Genomic DNA, 20053 nt, shown 5'->3' on the forward strand with positions numbered 1-20053 from the left:
TTAATTGACTCTTGGAGGGAAACTAACCCGGTTAAGAGAGGTTATACATACTATTCGAACCCACATCAAACTCTTTCACGCATTGACCATATATTTTTAACCATAGGCATGATTCCGGAGATTCTCAATTCAAATATAATTCCAATACCATGGTCAGACCACAATGCGGTTTTTACCAGTATAGCCTCCGCCATTCCCAAATCCCATGATCGTACCTGGTACCTTCCCAATATTCTGCTCAAAAATCCATCTCACTGTATCCAGGTCGAACAAGCCTTAAAAGAATATTTGTTATATAATACATGCCCTGAAATATCCCCGTTAACCCTTTGGGAAGCCCATAAACCAGTGCTAAGAGGTATACTACAAAAACAATCTGCATTGTTCAAGAGAGAACGTAAAAATTTGGCACAAAAGCTTGAATTGGAATATAATAATTCCTTTTTAAATTTTCAAGATAATCCCTCCTCGATTTCTAAAGCCCGTCTAGAAAAAGCACGCCTAGAATATGACCTATTCCTTACAGAAAATGCAGATAAATCTTTACGCCGATCTAGACATGCCTTTTATATGAAGTCCAACAAGCCTAACGCATTTCTAGCACGAGCCCTTAACTCCCAATTTAAACAAACAAAACCAATAAGACTCAAAATAACCAAAGATAATTACACATGCAACCCCGTTAAAATAGTTAACAAATTTAGATCCCACTTATCATCCTTATATTCGGCAACAAATGATTATAATCCAGTAGAGGCGGAAGCCTTCTTTTCTCAAATAAAACTCCCAGAGTTAACACACGCCCAACAAGCCCTACTTGAAGAACCCATTTCTTCAGAAGAAGTAAGCTTCACAATCAAAGAACTAAAGTTAAATAAAAGACCTGGCCCGGATGGCTTTTCATCTTTATATTACCGCACATTTGCAGAAATCTTATCCCCACTACTAACCAAAGCTTATAATACAATACTAAAAGGTAAATCATTTAGACAAGAGTCGCTTATGGCAATTATCTGTATGATACCCAAACCTAATACTGATCACACATCTTATAATAATTATCGCCCCATATCTCTCTTAAACTTAGATACAAAAATATTAGCAAAAATCCTGGCAACTCGACTTAATAAAATTATAGGTAACCTTATCCATAGAGATCAGGTAGGTTTTATGCCTAATCGTCAAGCAGGAGACAATGTACGGAGAGCAGTTCTATTGGCACACATTGCTAAGACCCGACGTATCCCCTCATGTTTCCTCTCATTGGATATTAGGAAAGCCTTCGACTCAGTGTCTTGGACCTATCTTTATCATACTTTACAGAAATGGGGTTTTGGACCTCATTTTATCAAATGGATAGCCGCACTTTATAATAGTCCTCAAGCATACATAAAATATGCAGGCTATAAATCAGACCCATTTAAAATTGAAAGAGGCACGCGTCAGGGATGCCCTTTATCTCCCCTTTTATTCGCCCTTCTCATAGAACCTCTTGCCCAATTTATTAGACTAAATCCAACAATAACGGGTATAGAATTAGGAGGTTACAATCACAAACTCTGCATGTTTGCAGACGATATTTTACTATTTTTATCTTCTCCTCAGATATCAGGCCCCAATTTATTACCTATTCTTAATACATTTGCCAATATTTCCGGACTGATAATTAATCCCAAAAAATGTCTAGCCCTGAATATATCCCTGTCTGATAGAGACAAAGAAATAGTGAGGTCAGCACTCCCTTTCACTTGGGCAGAGAAAACAATCCCATATCTGGGCATACATTTAACAGCATCCATCTCTGATCTCTTCTCAGCTAACTATCCACCCATCCTAAAACACATAACAAATTTGATGAAACAATGGTCTTTCCTTCCACTATCTTGGTTTGGAAGGATTAATACTATTAAAATGTCGATTTTACCTAAATTATTATATCTGTTTAGAGTTCTCCCGATTCCAATTCCGGCTTATTTTTTACGAATAATTCAAAATAGAACGAAAAAATTTGTATGGGGATCCACAAAACCACGAATTCCTATACATACTTTATACCTCCCCAAATCTTCTGGTGGCCTGGGCTTCCCCAACTTTGCAGCATACTATCAAGCTGCACATATGGCAAGCTTAATTAAGTATCACACAACTCATGACACACCCCTGTGGGTAATGATAGAAGCGGCTGAATGTGACCCTCTATCGGTCTCAAATTTATTGTGGCTTAATCCCAAGGATCGTCAAGGTTTACGCAACCCCATCACAAAGCACAGTATAACCCTTTGGGACAAGCTTAAAATTAAGCATCAGTTTCAGTCTCCTCATAACCCCCTCCTCTCCTTCCTCAAAAACCCGGCCTTTTACCCAGCATGGGTTTTCCCTAAATCATTAAAAATATGGGACTCTATGGAAATATCGAGACTACATAAACTCGTCACACCTTCCAACATTATCCCATTTCCAGAATTATGTGAAACAGTTGGATTACCTCAATCAGAAACATTCCGATACCTTCAGATCAAAAATTTTTTCACACCTTTCACAAATACAAAACACTCCTTTACACCAATTTACTAAATTTGAATCCACTTGTCTAAAAGATCCACATGCCAAGAAACAAATTTCTTCTATCTACTCCCATTTACTGACTAATATTAATTTAGATAAACCATCCTATGTTCAGAAATGGGAGGAGGACCTAGGGCGAACTCTTGAGGATATGGAATGGTCAAGTATCTGGCAGGCCACTAAAACATCTTCTGATAATATCTTAGCAATGGAAACAAATTACAAAGTTCTGACTCGTTGGTACTTAGTACCTTCTAGAATTGCAAAATATGTTCCAACTTACTCAGCTCTTTGCTTTCGTGGCTGCCCAGACCTGGGCACACATTTGCATGTCTGGTGGACCTGCCCGGTAGCCCAGATCTTTTGGAAAAAAATTTTTGGCATAGCCTCTGAAATGTTCAAATTTAAAATTCACCCTGATTCCACCACGGCTTTGCTCAACTTAAAACCGGTATACCTAACACATATACAATTCAAGCTGTTGATCCAGCTACTGACAGCCGCTAGACAAACAATTGCGAAAGCCTGGAAATCCCCTTTACTAGGAGTGGTTGAGACTAAAAATAGAATGAATAATTTCATGATTCACTCTAAAATGGCTGCTATAGAAAATAATCTTATACCAAAATTTGAGAAAATATGGAACCCATGGATTAAATTTTTCACTGCATCATCTATGGATGAAAAAGTCCTATTGCCATGGTAGTGGTTAAAATTAACTGATCTTAGTCTTTACTCATCTCCATATGGCTCTCGGACCAATCTGGTGAACTCCTTCTCCCCCTCTTCTCTCTCTTCCTCTATATTCCTGTTTATCCCTACTCTCTTCTTCTCTGTCCCCTACCCCCCTCTTTTCTTTTTCTTTTTTTTTTTTTTTTATTTCCTGTGAACATCGTACTATTTAAGTTAAATGTTAGTTTTATAATGTAATGAATTGCTCTCATTGTATATCTTAAATCTTTAGCTTTAGATTAGCTTATTAATTCAGCAATGACATACAGTCATCAAACTCCCCACACTAATTCCCTTATATGTACAATGTAATCTTTACATATGATTTGTTTTCTCTTGTTTATTTATTTATTTTTATTATTTTTTTTTTTTTTTTTCTTCTCTCTACTTATTTGTAATTTTCCTATGTAATAGCAAAATTAGACTCTGTTCATATGTGATTATTCAACATATAAGTTTTGCTGATTGTTATATATTCAATAAAATCTTTTGACAAGGAAAAAAAAAAGTTGAAATCAAATAAATATGATGTACTTTCCTATCTATTTACTAATGCTAGCAGAATGAGGATTAAAAATATCCAATATTGATTGGAGGGTGAAGTTCCACTTTAACAAGAGTAAACAGCTACAAGAATGAAAGTGGTTAACACAACAAACAGAGCTTTATAATGACAAATTTTACTCAACTTAAATGGAGTGCATATTCCTTCCTTTCAATTCGATTGAAAAACCCCACAATTTCTTTTGTGTGTTTTCTTCGAGAAGATGTCACTTATCCAGTTATCTTTCTTATTATCTTGGCATTCATGTGCTTTTTTTGGCAAGTTGGTTGGAAAAAAAAGGAAGAATCTATTCAGCTGCCATGGAAAGTGAAAAATTATATATTTAAAGTAATCATTTGTAGCTGTTTATTCCTTAATAATTCCTTTATTCTGTCATTGTTTATGACACCAAGGTGACGTTTTGTTTTTTTTGGAGACAAACATTTAATCGAACAGTAATGTCTTCCAATATTTTTCTTTACTTTCTATATATCACAAACACAAAAAATAAGTAAATAATTTACTTTAATAACCTCAGTGGGTTAAAACGGATAAACTTCTCATCAACCTAAAGAAATTGCAGAGAAAAACAGAGAACAATTCAGTACTTTAACTACGTGCTTACTGGGCACTTAAACCCCCCTCCTGCCCAGACCAATTTTCAGCTTTCAGCACTGTCACACTTTGAATGACAATTGCGCGGTCATACAACACTGTACTCAAATAGAGCTTTCTTTTGGTGGTATTTAATCACAGCTGGGATTTTTATTTTTTGCTAAACAAACAAAAAAAATGGAAAATTTTGAAAAAAAAAAAATCATGTTTCATAGTTTGTTATAAAACTTTGCAAACAGGTAATTTTTCTCCTTCATTGATATGCGCTGATGAGGCAGCACTGGTGGGCACTGATAGGCTGCACTGATGGGCACGGATAGGCACAGTTAAGGCGGCACTGATAGGCACAGTTAAGGGGGCACTGATAGGCACAGTTAAGGCAGCACTGATGGGGACAGATAAGGCGGTACTGATGGGCACAGATAAGGCGGCACTAATGGCCACTGATGGGCGCTGATGGGTGGCACGGATAGGTGGCACTGATGGGCACTGATAGGTACCACTGATGGGGGGCACTGATGGGAACTTATGGGCACTGGCAGGTGACACTGATGGGCACTGATAGGTGGCACTGATGTGGGCGCTGATGGGTGGCACTGTGGGCATTGATGGATGGCACTGTGGGCACTGATGGGTGACGCTGGTGGGCACTGGTAGGCGGCACTGCTGCCTATTGCTGTGTCGCTGGCAGGGGGCACAGATGATCGCCATGATCGGGACTGATGTCCCTCTCACGGCCGCCGGCGATTGGCTTTTTTTTTTCCTCCTCACGCTGTCAGCGTGAGGAGAAAAATAGCCGATTACCGGCTCTGTTTACATCACATGATCAGCTGTCATTGGCTGACAGCTGATCATGTGGTAAGGGGTTGGGACCGACCCCTTACTCTGATCTGTGATCAGGCGAGTCTCATAGACTCGCTGATCACCAAGCGTGCCGCGCGCGCCCTGCAGGGGGCGCGCAGGCCGCTCGTGCACAGGACGACGTCAATAGACGTCGTCCCGGCAATGAAATATGAGTGGTGTATCCGCGCAACAGAACAGAAAATTAAAAAAGTGGAGAAAATGGGAAAAAATGGAAACAATGGAAGAAATCGCATAAAGGACTGCTGCCTCCACAGATGTAATTTCCAGCAAGGTGGAAAAAACAGAAGGGAAGTGAAAGGTTAGTGTGGGTGTGGCGCTGTCCTAATTCATAGAATACTTGGTAGATCGTGTGTAGCCAAATCCCATATGTAAAGTCGCATATAAAGTATAGACCAAAATTGCAAATAAAAAATTCAATAAAAATAAAACCAAACATAAAACAGCAAAGTGACCCCCTTTGGAGTGTGTAGGTGTAACGTTGTCCTAGTGGAGAAAAAAGTGGAGAAAATGGAAAAAAATGGAAACAATGGAAGAAATCGCATAAAGGACTGCTGCCTCCACAGATGTGATTTCCACCTAGGTGGAAAAAACAGAAGGTAAGTGAAGGGTTAGTGTGTGGGTGTGGCGCTGTCCTAATTCATAGAAATACTTGGTAAATCGTGTGTAGCCAAATCCCATATGTAAAGTCGCATATAAAGTATAGACCAAAATTGTAAATAAAAAATTCAACGAAAATAAAACCAAACATAAAACAGCAAAGTGACCCCCTTTGGAGTGTGTAGGTGTAACGTTGTCCTAGTTTAAAAAATACTTTATAAGTCGTGTGTAGCCAAATCCCACATGTAAAGTCGCATGTAAATTATAAACAAAATATAAACAAAATCGCAGACTGCACATTACCCCCGCAGGGGTTAAAGAAGCTGGTGAGTGTCCGCATGATCACAAGACACGAGCACCTGGTCACCAAGATTAATACAAATACCTGCCTTGTTTTACAAAGATGTCAAGTTTTTCACTTAAGTTGCACTGAGCACTAGTCACGATTTAACCTATGTAATTATTCAGCAATGTTATGTTTGTCAAAGACTTTTAAATCAATCACTATATGGGGTTTTTACGCGGATGGAATAGTTTTGTCTAAAGTAATTTTTTGATTTCATCCCCTGTTCCCCTTCTCCCCTCCCCCAATTCAAAGGGGGCCAACCTAGCCGTTAAATTTGCTATATGCGATTTTGTTTATATTTTGTTTATAATTTACTAAATTTTACTAAAACTGGAGCACACAGAGGTTCATGCAGCTGTGCATAGTAACCAGCTTCTAACTTCAGCTTGTTCAGTTAAACTTTTACAATGAGACCTAGAAGCTGATTGGTTACTATGCACAGCTGCACCATATTCTGTGTGCAGCAGTTTTAGTAAATCTCCTTCTCAGTGACTTTGATTGAATACTGATCCTTCCCTTCAAAGACCACGTGACCAGTGCCACTGCATTGCTCAAGTCACCTGATATAAAGTTCAAAAGGTTAGGTGCCCGAGCACCATGGGAAGCCTTGGGTATGGTGCTTGGAGCTGGAAGAGGTTTTCAAAACTCTTGCCCGTAGAGGTACACATCTTATTTTGGGTATTAATATAACAACAATTTATTTTTAGATCATACAACTGCTGTAATCTGTACCATCTGCCACACAGCTATGACTTTTATCATATGCCGTATTTTATATATCCTGTAGGTATGGTTATAAGTTATATGTCATTAGGGTGTGTAACAAAACAGACAACATCAAGCCACATGACTCGTCCTGACTGTTCTTGATACTAAATTTAGAAAATGCTGAAATGACATAACTGTGTTGCTTGTCAAACCTGAACTAACACATTGTTTTTCATAAACATAAGTGCATCCATGGCAAAGTTTAGTTTACTTCTCAATGATCTGACCATGTCTTATGTTAGGATTAGCAGTAGACTGCTTGCCGGGGTTAGGGACCTAGACACACCTAGTGCAGCATCAAGGAACAGCATAGCTAATAATGTATAGAGAGTCTGAGGGTCAAATGCCAGATTATGATGTCAGCCAAGAGCAGGATGAGGACTGCATAAACAAACAGACTAGACAACTACAAAATGAGGGAACATAGACTAAAGGTTGTGTCACCAGAAGTGAGGGCAGGATCAGAGAGTGCCTACTCTTAGCCATAATAGCTGGTAGTGGAGTTGTGAAGGACACCTTCAAGATGTGGCCTTTGCTGTAGTCACAACTGAGACAAACAGGATGGCTAACAGGGATAGACTTAAGTGACAGCGGAAAAAAGGCAGTAGGTCAGAAAGTTGCCAAGGGCAATTATGCAGAGGCTTAAACAACCCAACAAGATGTGCTGGAACAGAATTACCAGGGCTACCAGGAAAACAATCAAACAGCCATTTTAGAGTGGGGATGGGCAGCAGGCACTAGATATGAAGGTTGCCAGCGTAAACAACACAGGAGTGACCCAAAATATTGTCCTAGAACAGAAGGTTGCCAGGACAAGATCAGAGAATTATGGGGCGTAAATACGGTCGGACTTTTCGGCTACAAAAGTCCGACGGACGCCGACGGACCAAATCCGGTGGACAATCCGATCGTGTGTGGGTTTCCCCGGACTTTCAGTGGACTTTTCCAGTCGCAAATCTGAGGGACTTTAGATTTGGAACATGCTTCAAATCTTTACGTCGTAACGCCACCGGACCCAGAAATCTGCTCATCTGTATGCTAGTCCGACGGACAAAAACCCACGCTAGGGCAGCTATTGGCTATCAACTTCCTTATTTTAGTCTGGTGTACGTCATCACGTACGAATCCGTCGGACTTTTGTGTTATCGTATGTAGGCAAGTCCGTTCGTTAGAAAGTCCGCCGCAAGTCCGTCAAAAGTCCGTCCAAAGTTTGTCAGACGGGCTGTCGGACTTTTGTAGCCGAAAAGTCCGACCGTGTGTACGCCCCATAAGACATAATCTTTAGAAGCTGACTAGGAAATGGCATGGCAAGATACTTTCTGCTTTTGGGCGGATGCCAATTGGTTGATTTCAGCTTTTGGTAAATGCCAATAGGTTGATTTCCTATATCTTTCAGAGATTCCTGTGCCAGCATCCCCCTGTCGAATTTCACAGCCTTGCCCACCATTATCACTGTTATGAAGTTAAGGATAAACTGTATTTTTAGTTGGAACATACTTTGAGTTATTGCAGTGTTTACCCCAAACTTATGGTTGATATGCTTTCATATCCAGCTCCTTTATTATTTTTCTAGAATATTAAATATAGATATTTTTACCAAGCAACTACTATGAGTCCTGCTTAGCAAATCCAGGAATAATCTAAAAGCCACTAAGGAAGAGCATTGTTTTCAAATAATCAAAAGACTAAATAACGTGCATTATTGTCAATGTTCCAATGAAGCTCAGTTTATCTTTTTCAAGATGCTACAACATGGAAGTGAACAGACCAATAACAAAAGTTTATTCCACGTTGTAGTATCTTGAAAAAGATAGACTGAGCTTCATCGCAAACCTTGACAATAAAAACGCTGCTGTTTTGATCTATGTCATCTGCAAAACCCATGAGTGCCTCTCTATCCTTGTTTTGGATTTATATATTTACAGTTGTTTTTTTGTTGTTCATTTTTCTTGTTTTTTTTAGTATTTTAGGCCCTGGCTCAATAATTGGTTATGCAGTCTTTCAGAATGTAGTAAAATCAGCAGAAGTAAGTAATTAGTTAAAATGGTTAACATCTATATTTTCCCATAGGAATAAGCAGAGGTTAAAACACATTTACTTTGCTCATACAGCCCAATTAAAACCCAGCTCAATCCTAAACAGTTTTTTTAGTTTGGGTTAGAACCAATGTAAGGGGTTATTTCTGCCTCAGACCCCATTGGGTGATTTCCTACTCATTTTCCAGCCTCAGTATTCCTCCAGAAGTTAGTTGAAAATGCCCCAATCTCTTTAGCAATAGAAAAAAAAGAATCCTCTCTATGTTATCTTTTTTGTTGCTGTTTGTGTCCCTCTTGGGGTGGTTACCTTCTGCTTCCTGTGTGGTCACGAATGTAATTTTTATGTTGTATATAGCACCTAGTGAGAGTACACTGGAGGCATGCTTGGTGCATCTAAGGGTTGTGATTAAACATTATTCAGTAGAGCAAAGACAGTTTTAACTACACCCCTTGACCAGGTCACACAGTTACATAGTAGGTCCTAACTATAAGATTAGGTTACAGGAGGATTAAGGGGATGTCATTAACCAAGTTGAAAGAATTACCCGTGTGGTCTGTTCCTTTTGTGATTGATGGTGTTCTACCAAGTAAGAGATTGGTGGTATTCTCCCCAATAAGAGGTAATCTCACAACAATCAGCAAGTTGAGCCGTTGAGTCAGGTTGAGCAGCAGGGGCTACAGAGAAGACCTGGCAAACTGTGAATAGGAAGTTATCAAGTAGATGACATACGTTGCCCCCCACCCTTCCAAGGGGAATCTTGGCCTTGCTTAATCCGTGGGTTTTTAAAGTGTTTCTCCCTGATGGGTTTGAGGGACAAAAGGAGGTTTTCTGGCCTTTCAGTGAGGCAGCCGACTGAAGCGTTCATCTGTCACTGCTGCCAGTTTTGATGCAAAGGTGATATTTGAATAGTTACATATTAAAGACTTTCCATTAAAAGAGGTTTTCCTGTTCCAGTTGCGTGGACTTTAATAACCTCAGTCACAACATGAATGGAACCTGTATCATGTAATACAGGCAATTGTAAAAAAGGGGATTGTCAGAGGCCAAGGAAAGAAAGAAAGTTCAGACAATGTCAAGTTCTTGATATGAACAGCAAAGGTATACTCAGGCAGAATTGTTGACCTATCAAAGGGAATCATTGTCTCCCCTATGAGGCCCTCTGCAAGGAATTGCATAAAAGGGTGTGTGAGTGATAGATGCCCTTCACTATGATATCACTACCAAAGTGCAATAGTTCTCTTTCTTTAGCTTTTTCTCTCATCTACAATAGTAATGGCTCTACCCTCCTGTAAGAATCCAAGCCAGTACCCAGACAGACAGCCTGCAGGTTGAACGAAGACAATCTAACAGGTATCCCCATCCATACTATACAGCATGGATGGAGGAATCCCCCCGCTGTGGTTGTTATATTCTGACAGCCCCAGCCGGTGCCCAAATCTAATTGGATGTAGCCGTTGTTTGGCTGACTATTCTCCGATTGTTCCTTTGAAGGGTGTCCAGCAGAAGGTGGCTGACAGGGCCATCCACATAGAGAATTGCCAAAGGAACCATTTGAAATTGGTATAGTGTGTTTGCAGCTTAACCTGTTGTAGTACAGATATTCACAACAATATGGGAACAATATATCCTACAGCTGGGACAGTAGGTGAAGGGAAAACTTCCCCACTAAGACCCAGGCATCAATAATACCTAACAGAGGTTCTAAACCTTTATATTCTATCCAAAACTAAAAAAAAAAAGTCTGGAATTCTCTTTTAAAAGCTCAAATTATTATTTAGTGCTTTGCTCACTGCATATTTATGTTATATAATTCATATCATGTACATGCATTCTTCTGATCTGTATTTTAGTTTCAAAGATATGTGTGACTTATTGCAGACAATATTATTCTTGTAATTCTCACTCCTAGGTTCGGCCTCTCTTCTACCTTAGTCTTTCTGATTTGCTCCTTGCAGCGTGTTGGCTCATTGGAGCCGTTCTATATAGGAGATCATTTCAGCACAATGTTGCATGCTATAACCTGCAGGCAGTGGGTCAGGTAAGTGCTGTACTCCTTTATTCTTACATGTCAGTCACCCATTTTCGTTACAGAGATCAGGGCATCTGTTTGTCAAGTGTTTGAATATAATGTTATTATGCTGATTAAAAAATCAATTGAAACCTCCAAAATTATTACAGTATATGCAGTGAGGCTGCACATACAGTAATAAATATGATTGTCTTTTTTGTTTGCTTTGTGCTGCAGCAGGGGTTAGGAGACCCAGTACTAGCAGCATGCTAGAGAGTTGGACGGCTGTTTATGAGAGAACCATGGTCTAGGTCACCGGCAGTATGATCTGCCCCCTGCCAAGTGGTCCAATCAACAGTGCTGCTTAGGAAGCTTGATCACTGCTGATTGGAGCACTGGCAGGGAGTGTCCACCCTCTCAAGACCAGTCTATTTATTCTGTGTTGAGCAGTGGTCTGACTTTCTAGCATGCTGCTAGCACAGGATCATATAACCCTTTTAGCACTATAAATGCATCCTGACTGCATTAAAGTAATAACTATGGAAGCTTCAGCTGGGCCAAATGACTGATTTAGCAGATATCTTGTCAAAATTTTCTTCAATTTTTGTCACATCATACAATCTGGTTAAGCAAAATTGGTACGAAAGAAAAAGAAATAATATGGTTTGTTTCCTAAGTTAGTCAGAACTAAACCTAACGCTAATCTTAATGTTCTAGTCCTTTGATTTATGTCAGTGCTGTCACTCCAAAGGAGGGCTGATCTCTCCATGGGCTAGGGTATACAGATACCATACAGCTTTTATTTTTACTGTATATATTTCTGTCCAAAAAATGTGTTTCTTTATGAGCAAGGGCCCATTTACATGGACTGCCAGGGGAAGTAGATGATCCACTGTGTTTTACCGTGCCCAACCACCCACCTAAACACAGAAGTGCAGATGCTCAGGGCTGTACACAAGCTGCAGCCATGACAAAAATTAAATGACTTGTCACATTGGGGAGGGCAGTATCCCCAACCCATTTAAGTGAATGGGGACATTCCGCAACTGTGTGCAATGCGTTTGGTTTGCGATGCAGCGAGTTGGCATTTTGAGGGGTAAAAAAAGCAGCAAGGAGCCAACATATTGCCACCTCACTGACCGTCAAATACCCACTGAAAAACTTTACACTGCGTATCACTTTTCAGAGGGGTGGCAATAATAGCTAGACATGTGAAAGAGCCCCAGGTTGATGTAGTCCTTGTGGAATTTAGGTAGGTACTTTTCACTTCCAGATGACCAAGTCTAAATAAAAGCCACAGATAGATCGAATCTCGTCTGTTTCAGCAGTGACCGGCTGAGATTCCATCTATCTATGGGCAGGCTGGTTGTAGTGAAGTTGATCCATTGTTCGACTTTAGTACAACCAGCCTGTCAGATTTTTTTTCATGCACTCCCTGCCGGCAGAACACAATAGTGCTGTCGGAGCGATTTCCCCATCAACACTGTGTTGATGGGAAATCAAGCAATTTTCTTTCCCCCCACTCATGGTAGAAGGAGAGAAAATTCCTAATCTATGGCAAGGTTTCTCAACCATGGTTTCATGGAACCCCAGGGTTCCTCCAAAGGTTTCTAGGGGTTCCTTGAGCAATTTCCGCCTCTGAGAAAAGTTCTACTGACATCATTGACCTTTTTTAGCTACCTGTAAGGGGGGGGAATTCTTTCCAATGACCACAAGTGTAAGGAGCATTCTTCCCACTGACCATCACACTAATGTGTCCTAAGTTGTTGATATAGTAATTTTTAGCAGGGGTTCCCTGAGACTGGAAAGTTATTTAAAGGGTTCCTCTGTGTTGAAAAGGTGGAGAAAGGCTGATCTATGGGCTACTTTAGCTTTGGACACAGAAACATTGACAATGACAGTAAACACTGACAATAACATTAAGGTACAGGTTCAGTCCTCGTCTCAGTGAGGTATATCCCAGGTAATGCCTTTGTTTTTGTTTCTTAGCTGTCAGTGATCTCATGACTCTGGACAATCCAGTTTTTACCTTCTTACAGACACATTTCTTGTAAGGCAGTTTCTTGTAACATGTGGCCCTTGTTGTAGCTAGGTGCATATTTTAACTATTTATGGTCATTAAACACAAGTAAATAGAAACATTGCTATATAGAAATCTGTGTATTGAACTTAAAGTGATTGTAAACCATCACAACAAACAAACAAACAACCCATTCAGCTTAAAATAGAAATGAAAGGCAAAACATTTTTGTATAGATATAAAAAATAAACATTAAAAATACCTTTTTCCCTTTTTATAAATGATCACATTCCCTCTGTTTTTAGCTACATAAGAGCTGGGGAGGAGAAACTGCAGCACACTGAGCTGTCCAGTGAATGGTTATGCAGTCAGGACAAGTTATCATTGGAGGAGAGCAAGCTGAGTTCTCAGCTTAGTGTGGTCAGATTTTTTAATAGGAAAGCAGAGGGAGTAGCAGGAACACAAGGGATTTCACATAAAGGAAACAATACAAATAAAACAGGATACTTTCTCATACAAGTACATGGTACAACAGGTACATACCAGGAATATAAAGTGTTGGGGTAACAAATGTAGAACTATAGGCATTTTGGATAGAGTAAGGGAGGGTTCTAAGCCCTGTCAGTTTTTCTTTTGCCATTGGTGTCCCATTGGGAAGACTCGCCTTCACTTTCTGTTACATAGCCAAAACAGGAAGTGAAAGGAAATCCCTGAAAGTTAAGGGAATTCATTGAGGCCCCTCCAAGTCACCAGAACTAGTGTCCCTATTGGAAGATTTCCCCTCTATTACTGTTCTGGGGACAAATCAAAATTATGAATTTTCTTTCACTTTCACTTAGGTGTTCTAATCCATCTCCACTCTATCTAAAACTTTAAAAAAGGCTTTGCCTTTAGTTATACTTTAAGATATATGATAATTTGTGTAAAACACATGGCCTTAACTCTTTCAATGGATAAATGTGTTCAAGTGACAACTATCAAAGAGGGGGTATGGGGCATTGGTTAAATCTCCACTTACTTCCTGGTGTATTTGTGGGACAGGAAGTGAATGGAAATCTCCCAAATGGAGCACAGAGAGCAAAAATAAGCAAAGGTTTTAACCATTCCTTACTCTCTCCAAAACTTAAAAAAAAAATTTAAAAAATCTTTACTTTAATATTATACTTGTAGGAAGGTGCCTACAAGGGTTTAATGTCTGTCTATGTAAGCACTTGTTTTCTTTGGATGAGCTCATTTCCTCATGTTAGCTGAGCTAGCCAGGTGCCAAATGTTACAATGTTGTATGTTTCCTATGTTCTTTGGTTGACCTGAGAGCTAGGGGTAACCAGGATGTAAGGGCTAACTCTTTTCCCACATTTTTTAGCTGGGTTACTGCCCCCTACATATCAACCTAGATTAAAGGGGCTGCCCCCAAGCCCCTGGGTCAGTTCTTGGGAAATACTGCCAAAATTTAGCTGGTTACTCTGCTGGAGAGATCACCCCCTTGGGGGGGGGTGTCATAGGAGCCTAATCAGGGGTTCTTGGAGGGGATCCCAAGCCTGGGGACCTTATGGACTTTCAGCTTGTAATCATGGACGTGGTGTAAGGAAATAGGGGGGGGTTCTCCTGCTCAAAGCAAGGGACCTCCTTTTGTGAAGTGTTTAAGTATCGTGATCCTCCGTGTTTTATATGTTAAGTATATCTATATACTTGGGGATATATATCCAAGTGTTATTCAAAAGGGCAGAAAAAAAATTACTTTTTTTTTCCTCCCCCTCTCCCCCCCCCCCCAAAAAAAAATTTTTAAAAAAGGGGGAAAATTATAATTCATTTTAAATACATTTACTAAATATCAAGTGCACCTATAAGAGGAATGAGACTCTGCGGCAATGTTATAACCTATTGTGCAAAGTATCAACCTACATCCACCCTCTAATATATTTTAATCTTTATCAATCTCTGAGGAGTATTGCTTCCGACCTGCCCATGTATTTTTAAATTGATCTTGTTGGTTTCTAACCTTATGCACCCATCTTTCTGCCTCCATTATTACTTCAACTTCTCTTTTCCATTCAAACAGAGTGGGGCATGTGGTCTGTTTCTAATACCTGGGTATTAATATTTTAGCTGCATTCAGCAGGTGTGGAGTGATGCTTTTTTATAGGATTTGATAGATACAAGCATTTTGTGGAACATAAAATGTAAAGGTGACAGTTCTATAGGTTTAGAGGACAACTTCTTGATCCATGGGGCTAACTCCTCCCAAAAAGATCTAATTCTTGGGCAGGACCACCATCAATGGAGGAATGTACCCTTTAGTTTATAGCCCCTCCAGCAGCGTTCATTTGCTGTTGGGTATATCTATGCCAATCGTGCTGGGATTCGATACCACGTAGCCATAAACTTTTACGACATTTTATGTGTAGAGGAATTTATAGAAGTAAAGTGCGTTGATTCCAACAGTTTCTTAACTTGTGGTGAGGTAAATGTGTAGTTTAGTTCTTTTTCCCATTCTTTATTAAAGTAGGGGGTTGGACTGTTTGGACCACTGAGAACTATCTTATACATCCGAGATAGCAAATGATTTGACACTGACATCTTTATGCACAAGTCTCAAATGTAGTAAGAGAGCTCAAGGGCCTTAATTGGGGTTCTAATTTTGTAAAAAAATCCGACATTTGGAGATATCTCCACCTAGCCATAGGTATGCTCCCCTGGGATGACACCAACTTAATAAGATAAGGTTCCTTGCTTTCTGAACTTGGTAAAGAATTGCTTTCTGAACTTGGTAATGATTAAGCACACTTGGAGTGTGTGAAATGCATCTACCAGCTTTCTGTCAACACTTTGGGATGTTCTGAATAAAAGAATTTTGATCGAGTACAGAGTGCGGCCATTTCTTCTTTTGATTATATGCGGAGGAGAGCCGAGGCGGGCACCTGTCCAGATCATCTGGCTTTCAAAACCTCACCTGGAGCAGCGAGTCTTCTTGTTTGGATGGACTCTAAGGGACTTGTTATGCCTCCTGTGGATTATTGCCTTAATGGACTAATATTGCCTTAAAAAAGATTGCTTTCTGAACTTGCCTTCTGCATAAGGTATGCACACTATAAGGATTGTTAAAAGAGCTCTGTACAAAATTTGTGTTGAAACTGCTTTTTGAGAACTGTACTGTATTCAGCAACTACCTCAGTAAAGGATGTGGTTTGTTTATTTGCTTTGCCTGGTCCGAAGTCTCTTAAAGAAGCGCATGTCCAGCATATGGAAGAATAGGCCTTACAACTAAACAAGGGGACTGAACTAGAGATACAATACATGGGTCCAACATACATAGTACTGTCCAGAGGAAGTTAATGTTTTGTTGCTTAGGACTATGTTTGTGTCATTGCTTATGGCAGCCTGTCAGCCAGGAAATGGGTGACTGGCAGGGGTGATGGTTTCTCTGGTAGTGGAGGGGATTAAAGTGGAACTATAGGCAATTTTTATTTTGGATGGAGCATAGGGGGGTTAGAACCCTTTTCCAATTTTTTTTTCCGCTATCTGTGTCCCATTGCAGAGTTTTCCCATCACTTCCTGTTTGACTATGGGAGGAAATCCTTGCAAATTAAGGGAATTCCTTAGGGACCCCCAAGTCACCAGAACTAGTGTCCCCATTGGAAGATTTCCCCACTATTACTTTTCTGGGGACAACCCAAAATGTGGGATTTAATTTTACTTTCACTTACAAGATAATGGTAAACAGGACAACTAGTGAGAGTGAATTTTCTTAACTGGGGCACAGACAGCAATAAAAACCTAATAGATTTTCTAATACCTCTCCATTCTATCCAAAACTAACAAAAAAGTTTTGCCTTTAGTTATACTTTAATCTCTTGGCACCTCCACTAGTGGCCAGTCCCCCACTCTTTGGAACCTAACCCGTGCCACAGAATACCTAGGGACCTAGCCTGTTGTCACAGGAAGAGGAGAGATGCAGAGGGGCCCCAGGAGAGAGAGCAAGTGCAGAGGTTGGAGTGAGGGAGAGAATGTTCCTTGTAACACATAGCATCTGTGGCATGTGTTACTGGGAGAGAGGTGACATGAACTGCTGGATTGGTGGAGCCCAGTAGAGGTTCAGTGTTACCGGCCTCAAAATGCTGCACATGGAGTAGAGGTATTCTCTATGCAAAAAGTGCATTAGGTGTCATTATTGTAATGGAGTCAGTGCAGAGTGAAGGGTCATTGCAGATCACTTCTAAGTCCAGGAGACCTGCCTTAATATTGACTATCACATGACGCAGCTCCCAGCCTAGAGTTCAGGCATTAGCGAGTGCAGTTCCACTTGTTCCCACATGGGCACCTAAGCCCTGCCTACATGCTGGCTGCTACATGAATCTGTGTGTTCAGCTAAACAGTAGCTATGTTCGTTTATTTCTGTCATATTTTGTGTCGTTCTTGCTAAATGATGAACCATTCACCTTTTCAGAGATTTTGCAACAATATCTAAGCCTGGTCAGCCTCCATCATTCCTCTTTAAAAAGGAAAAAAAAAATTTTAACACAAATGCCTTGCATCTAAAAGTTGTATGAGTCAGGGTGGCATAGTAGGTTCCACGGCATGCAGTACAGATACAGGTAAATCTCTCTCCCTTGCTATGCTTGGTGAGAGATTTGGTCACAAATGTTCTAATCTTTTAGGGTACTAGGACTTCTCAAAACAACTTAACGCAGGCATTGTTTTAATATAGCCATAGCAACTATCCTATTCCTACATAATGGTTAGCAACTTTAGGCGCAGACAGTTTAACTGCATTTAGGAAAAGAGGGAAAGTGCTGCGTCCAGGGTCGACTATGTGCAGCTAAACACGCATTGTGTTTAGCTGCATTGTGTTTAGCTGCAGTGTGTTTAGCAGCAGAAAATGACACAGGTCCTTTTTTCTTGCTGAAATTAATATTCCTTCTCATGTTGGTTCTCATACATCCTCATGTTGGTATTTATTCATTGCAGATATGGTCTAACAATAGTTGGTAAGCTGTCAAAGGTGGACACTGACATTCTGGTAAAGTTGTAACACTTATCGAGGTTCTGATTTTTTCACACATCAGGACAAAACATCCTCTTGTTAGATGCTGAGATGTTGAGGGATGTACCCATCCTCTAGTCTTTTTGACATGAAAAATGAATGCTGGGCACACATGGGCCGAAAATGCTCAGTCCAGGAGGAACCTATGACTTTTGGCCCCTGTGTAGAGCTCTCTGTCCATTGGAAACCGGCCTTAGGACCAGCTTCTGACAAACGGCCATGCTGAAAAACCAGATCAGCCAATGGCTTCAAGCGCTGATCAGTGTGTCCTGGTTAGGGGGGTGGTTCCCCTGTCAGAATACAATAGCACAGCATGGAAGATTACTGTATTAACACCATGGTGAATGAAAAAAACATATAGTATGTACCAGGCTCAAGAATTACATCGTACCATATTTTCTTCATTTAGGTGTATGTGTTAAACATGGTGTAACAGTAGTTGGGTGTTCACTGCCTTTCTGGGGAGATATCTCTGGTGTTTTTTCTTTCCAGGCAGCAAATGTCTACACACCATCTCTAGGTTTCAAACTGGCTGCAAGAGGCCTTATGTATGTAGCATCAAAAATTCATAGGCAGCATTTTTACACAATCCTGGCCTTTCCAGAACTTACAACACAGTTCTAGTCCTTCTCAGAGAGGAAAGTGACTCTTGTATTCAAATTCACAAAGCATAAGTGTTATATTAACAAGGCTGCCACCACAGTTTCTCCCTCTGAAGACCAACACACTGGGGCTGACTTAGGCCTGCCATACACGGTGCAAATTTCTTTCCTGCAACCACAGGTTGCTGACCTGTGCTGACAGGGGAATCAGAAATTATCTTCTCCCAGTGAGGGGGTGGGCGGGGGAAGACAGTGTGTTATCACTAGCGGCTATAGCACAATCACAAGTAAATCTGGAAGGCTGGTTGTACCCAAATTGATCGATCAAATGGGTACATTCAGCCTGCCCATTAACGGTTTGAATTTCGGCTGGTTCCTGTTGAACCAGCCAAGATTGGAACTGTGTATGGCTGGCCTTAACAAAGTAGTGAAGAATAAGGGGAGGCTGTGGTCAGTTTGAATAACCAATCGTGTGAGAGAGAAAAAAAGTGTTTTGCTAGCACCTGCCTGGATGATTGAAGAAACCCTTTTCATTAAGCTCAGTAAACTTTTATATTTAGTTAAGTGAATAGTTTATATTCCTTAGTAAATCACCAGTACTCTGTAGGCAGTTGGCTTTCTCTAAAAATTTATTTTCTTTGCCCTCTGCACTCTTGTAACATGTTATTACATACATTCTATTGTGCTTTCAAATATGACGGTGAAAAATTAAAAAGGAAGAATAAAGGAAGAGAGACTGGTTATGATTTCACAAACTCTTGTGTTTTCACAATGAAATGTCGCAGGCAGCCTGCTGCTTTGCATACAAAGAAAACAACGTGGAAAACATGTAATTTACTTAGGAAACATTCACAGCGGGGACTAGAAATGAACACAATGGAATTCAAATAATTATAATCATAAAAAAAAAGTGCTTTTCACATGAAAAGTCGGTTTAAGTTTTGTATTAGGCAAGTCCAGGGCAGAGTGAGAAGCAATGTCATATTTGCTCAGTGAATATTTATGTGATTGGATTTTGACAATGTCAGTGCCTTGTATTGGTGAATTAATAAAACTAATCAGATTCTTTGCCATGTTAGAGAAAAGGTATTTATTTTTTTCCTTTTTAGGCTAGACAGTCCTTATTTTGACTGCATATTTTTCTGTCCTTCACAACTTATACTTATTTTTGGTTCCTCTAGATCAGGGGTCTCCAATCTTTCCAAACAAAGGGCCAGTTTACTGCCCTCCAGACTTCAGGGGGGCCAGACTGTGCCCAGTGGGAGTAGAAAATGGCCCAGTGTTAGTGGATGTAACCAACGCCCCATCATTGGT

At 40.2% G+C, this 20053-nt stretch overlaps 1 protein-coding gene across 4 annotated transcripts in view; it reads left to right on the forward strand.

The window, feature by feature from the left end:
- Positions 1–20053, forward strand: part of TMEM116 (transmembrane protein 116) — a 96707-nt gene that overhangs the window by 50404 nt on the left and 26250 nt on the right. For 2 of the 4 annotated variants that reach the window (XM_073626053.1, XM_073626060.1), the window contains exon 3: positions 10978–11106. In XM_073626053.1, coding sequence (XP_073482154.1) covers positions 10978–11106 — 129 coding nt within the window. Of the gene's footprint in view, positions 5829–8993; positions 9058–10977; positions 11107–20053 lie in introns of those variants that run through there. The other 2 variants (XM_073626043.1, XM_073626032.1) reach the window with 2 other exon arrangements.

The sequence above is a fragment of the Aquarana catesbeiana genome, linkage group LG01 (assembly GCF_042186555.1).
Source record: "Aquarana catesbeiana isolate 2022-GZ linkage group LG01, ASM4218655v1, whole genome shotgun sequence".
NCBI classification, from domain to species: Eukaryota; Metazoa; Chordata; class Amphibia; order Anura; family Ranidae; genus Aquarana; species Aquarana catesbeiana.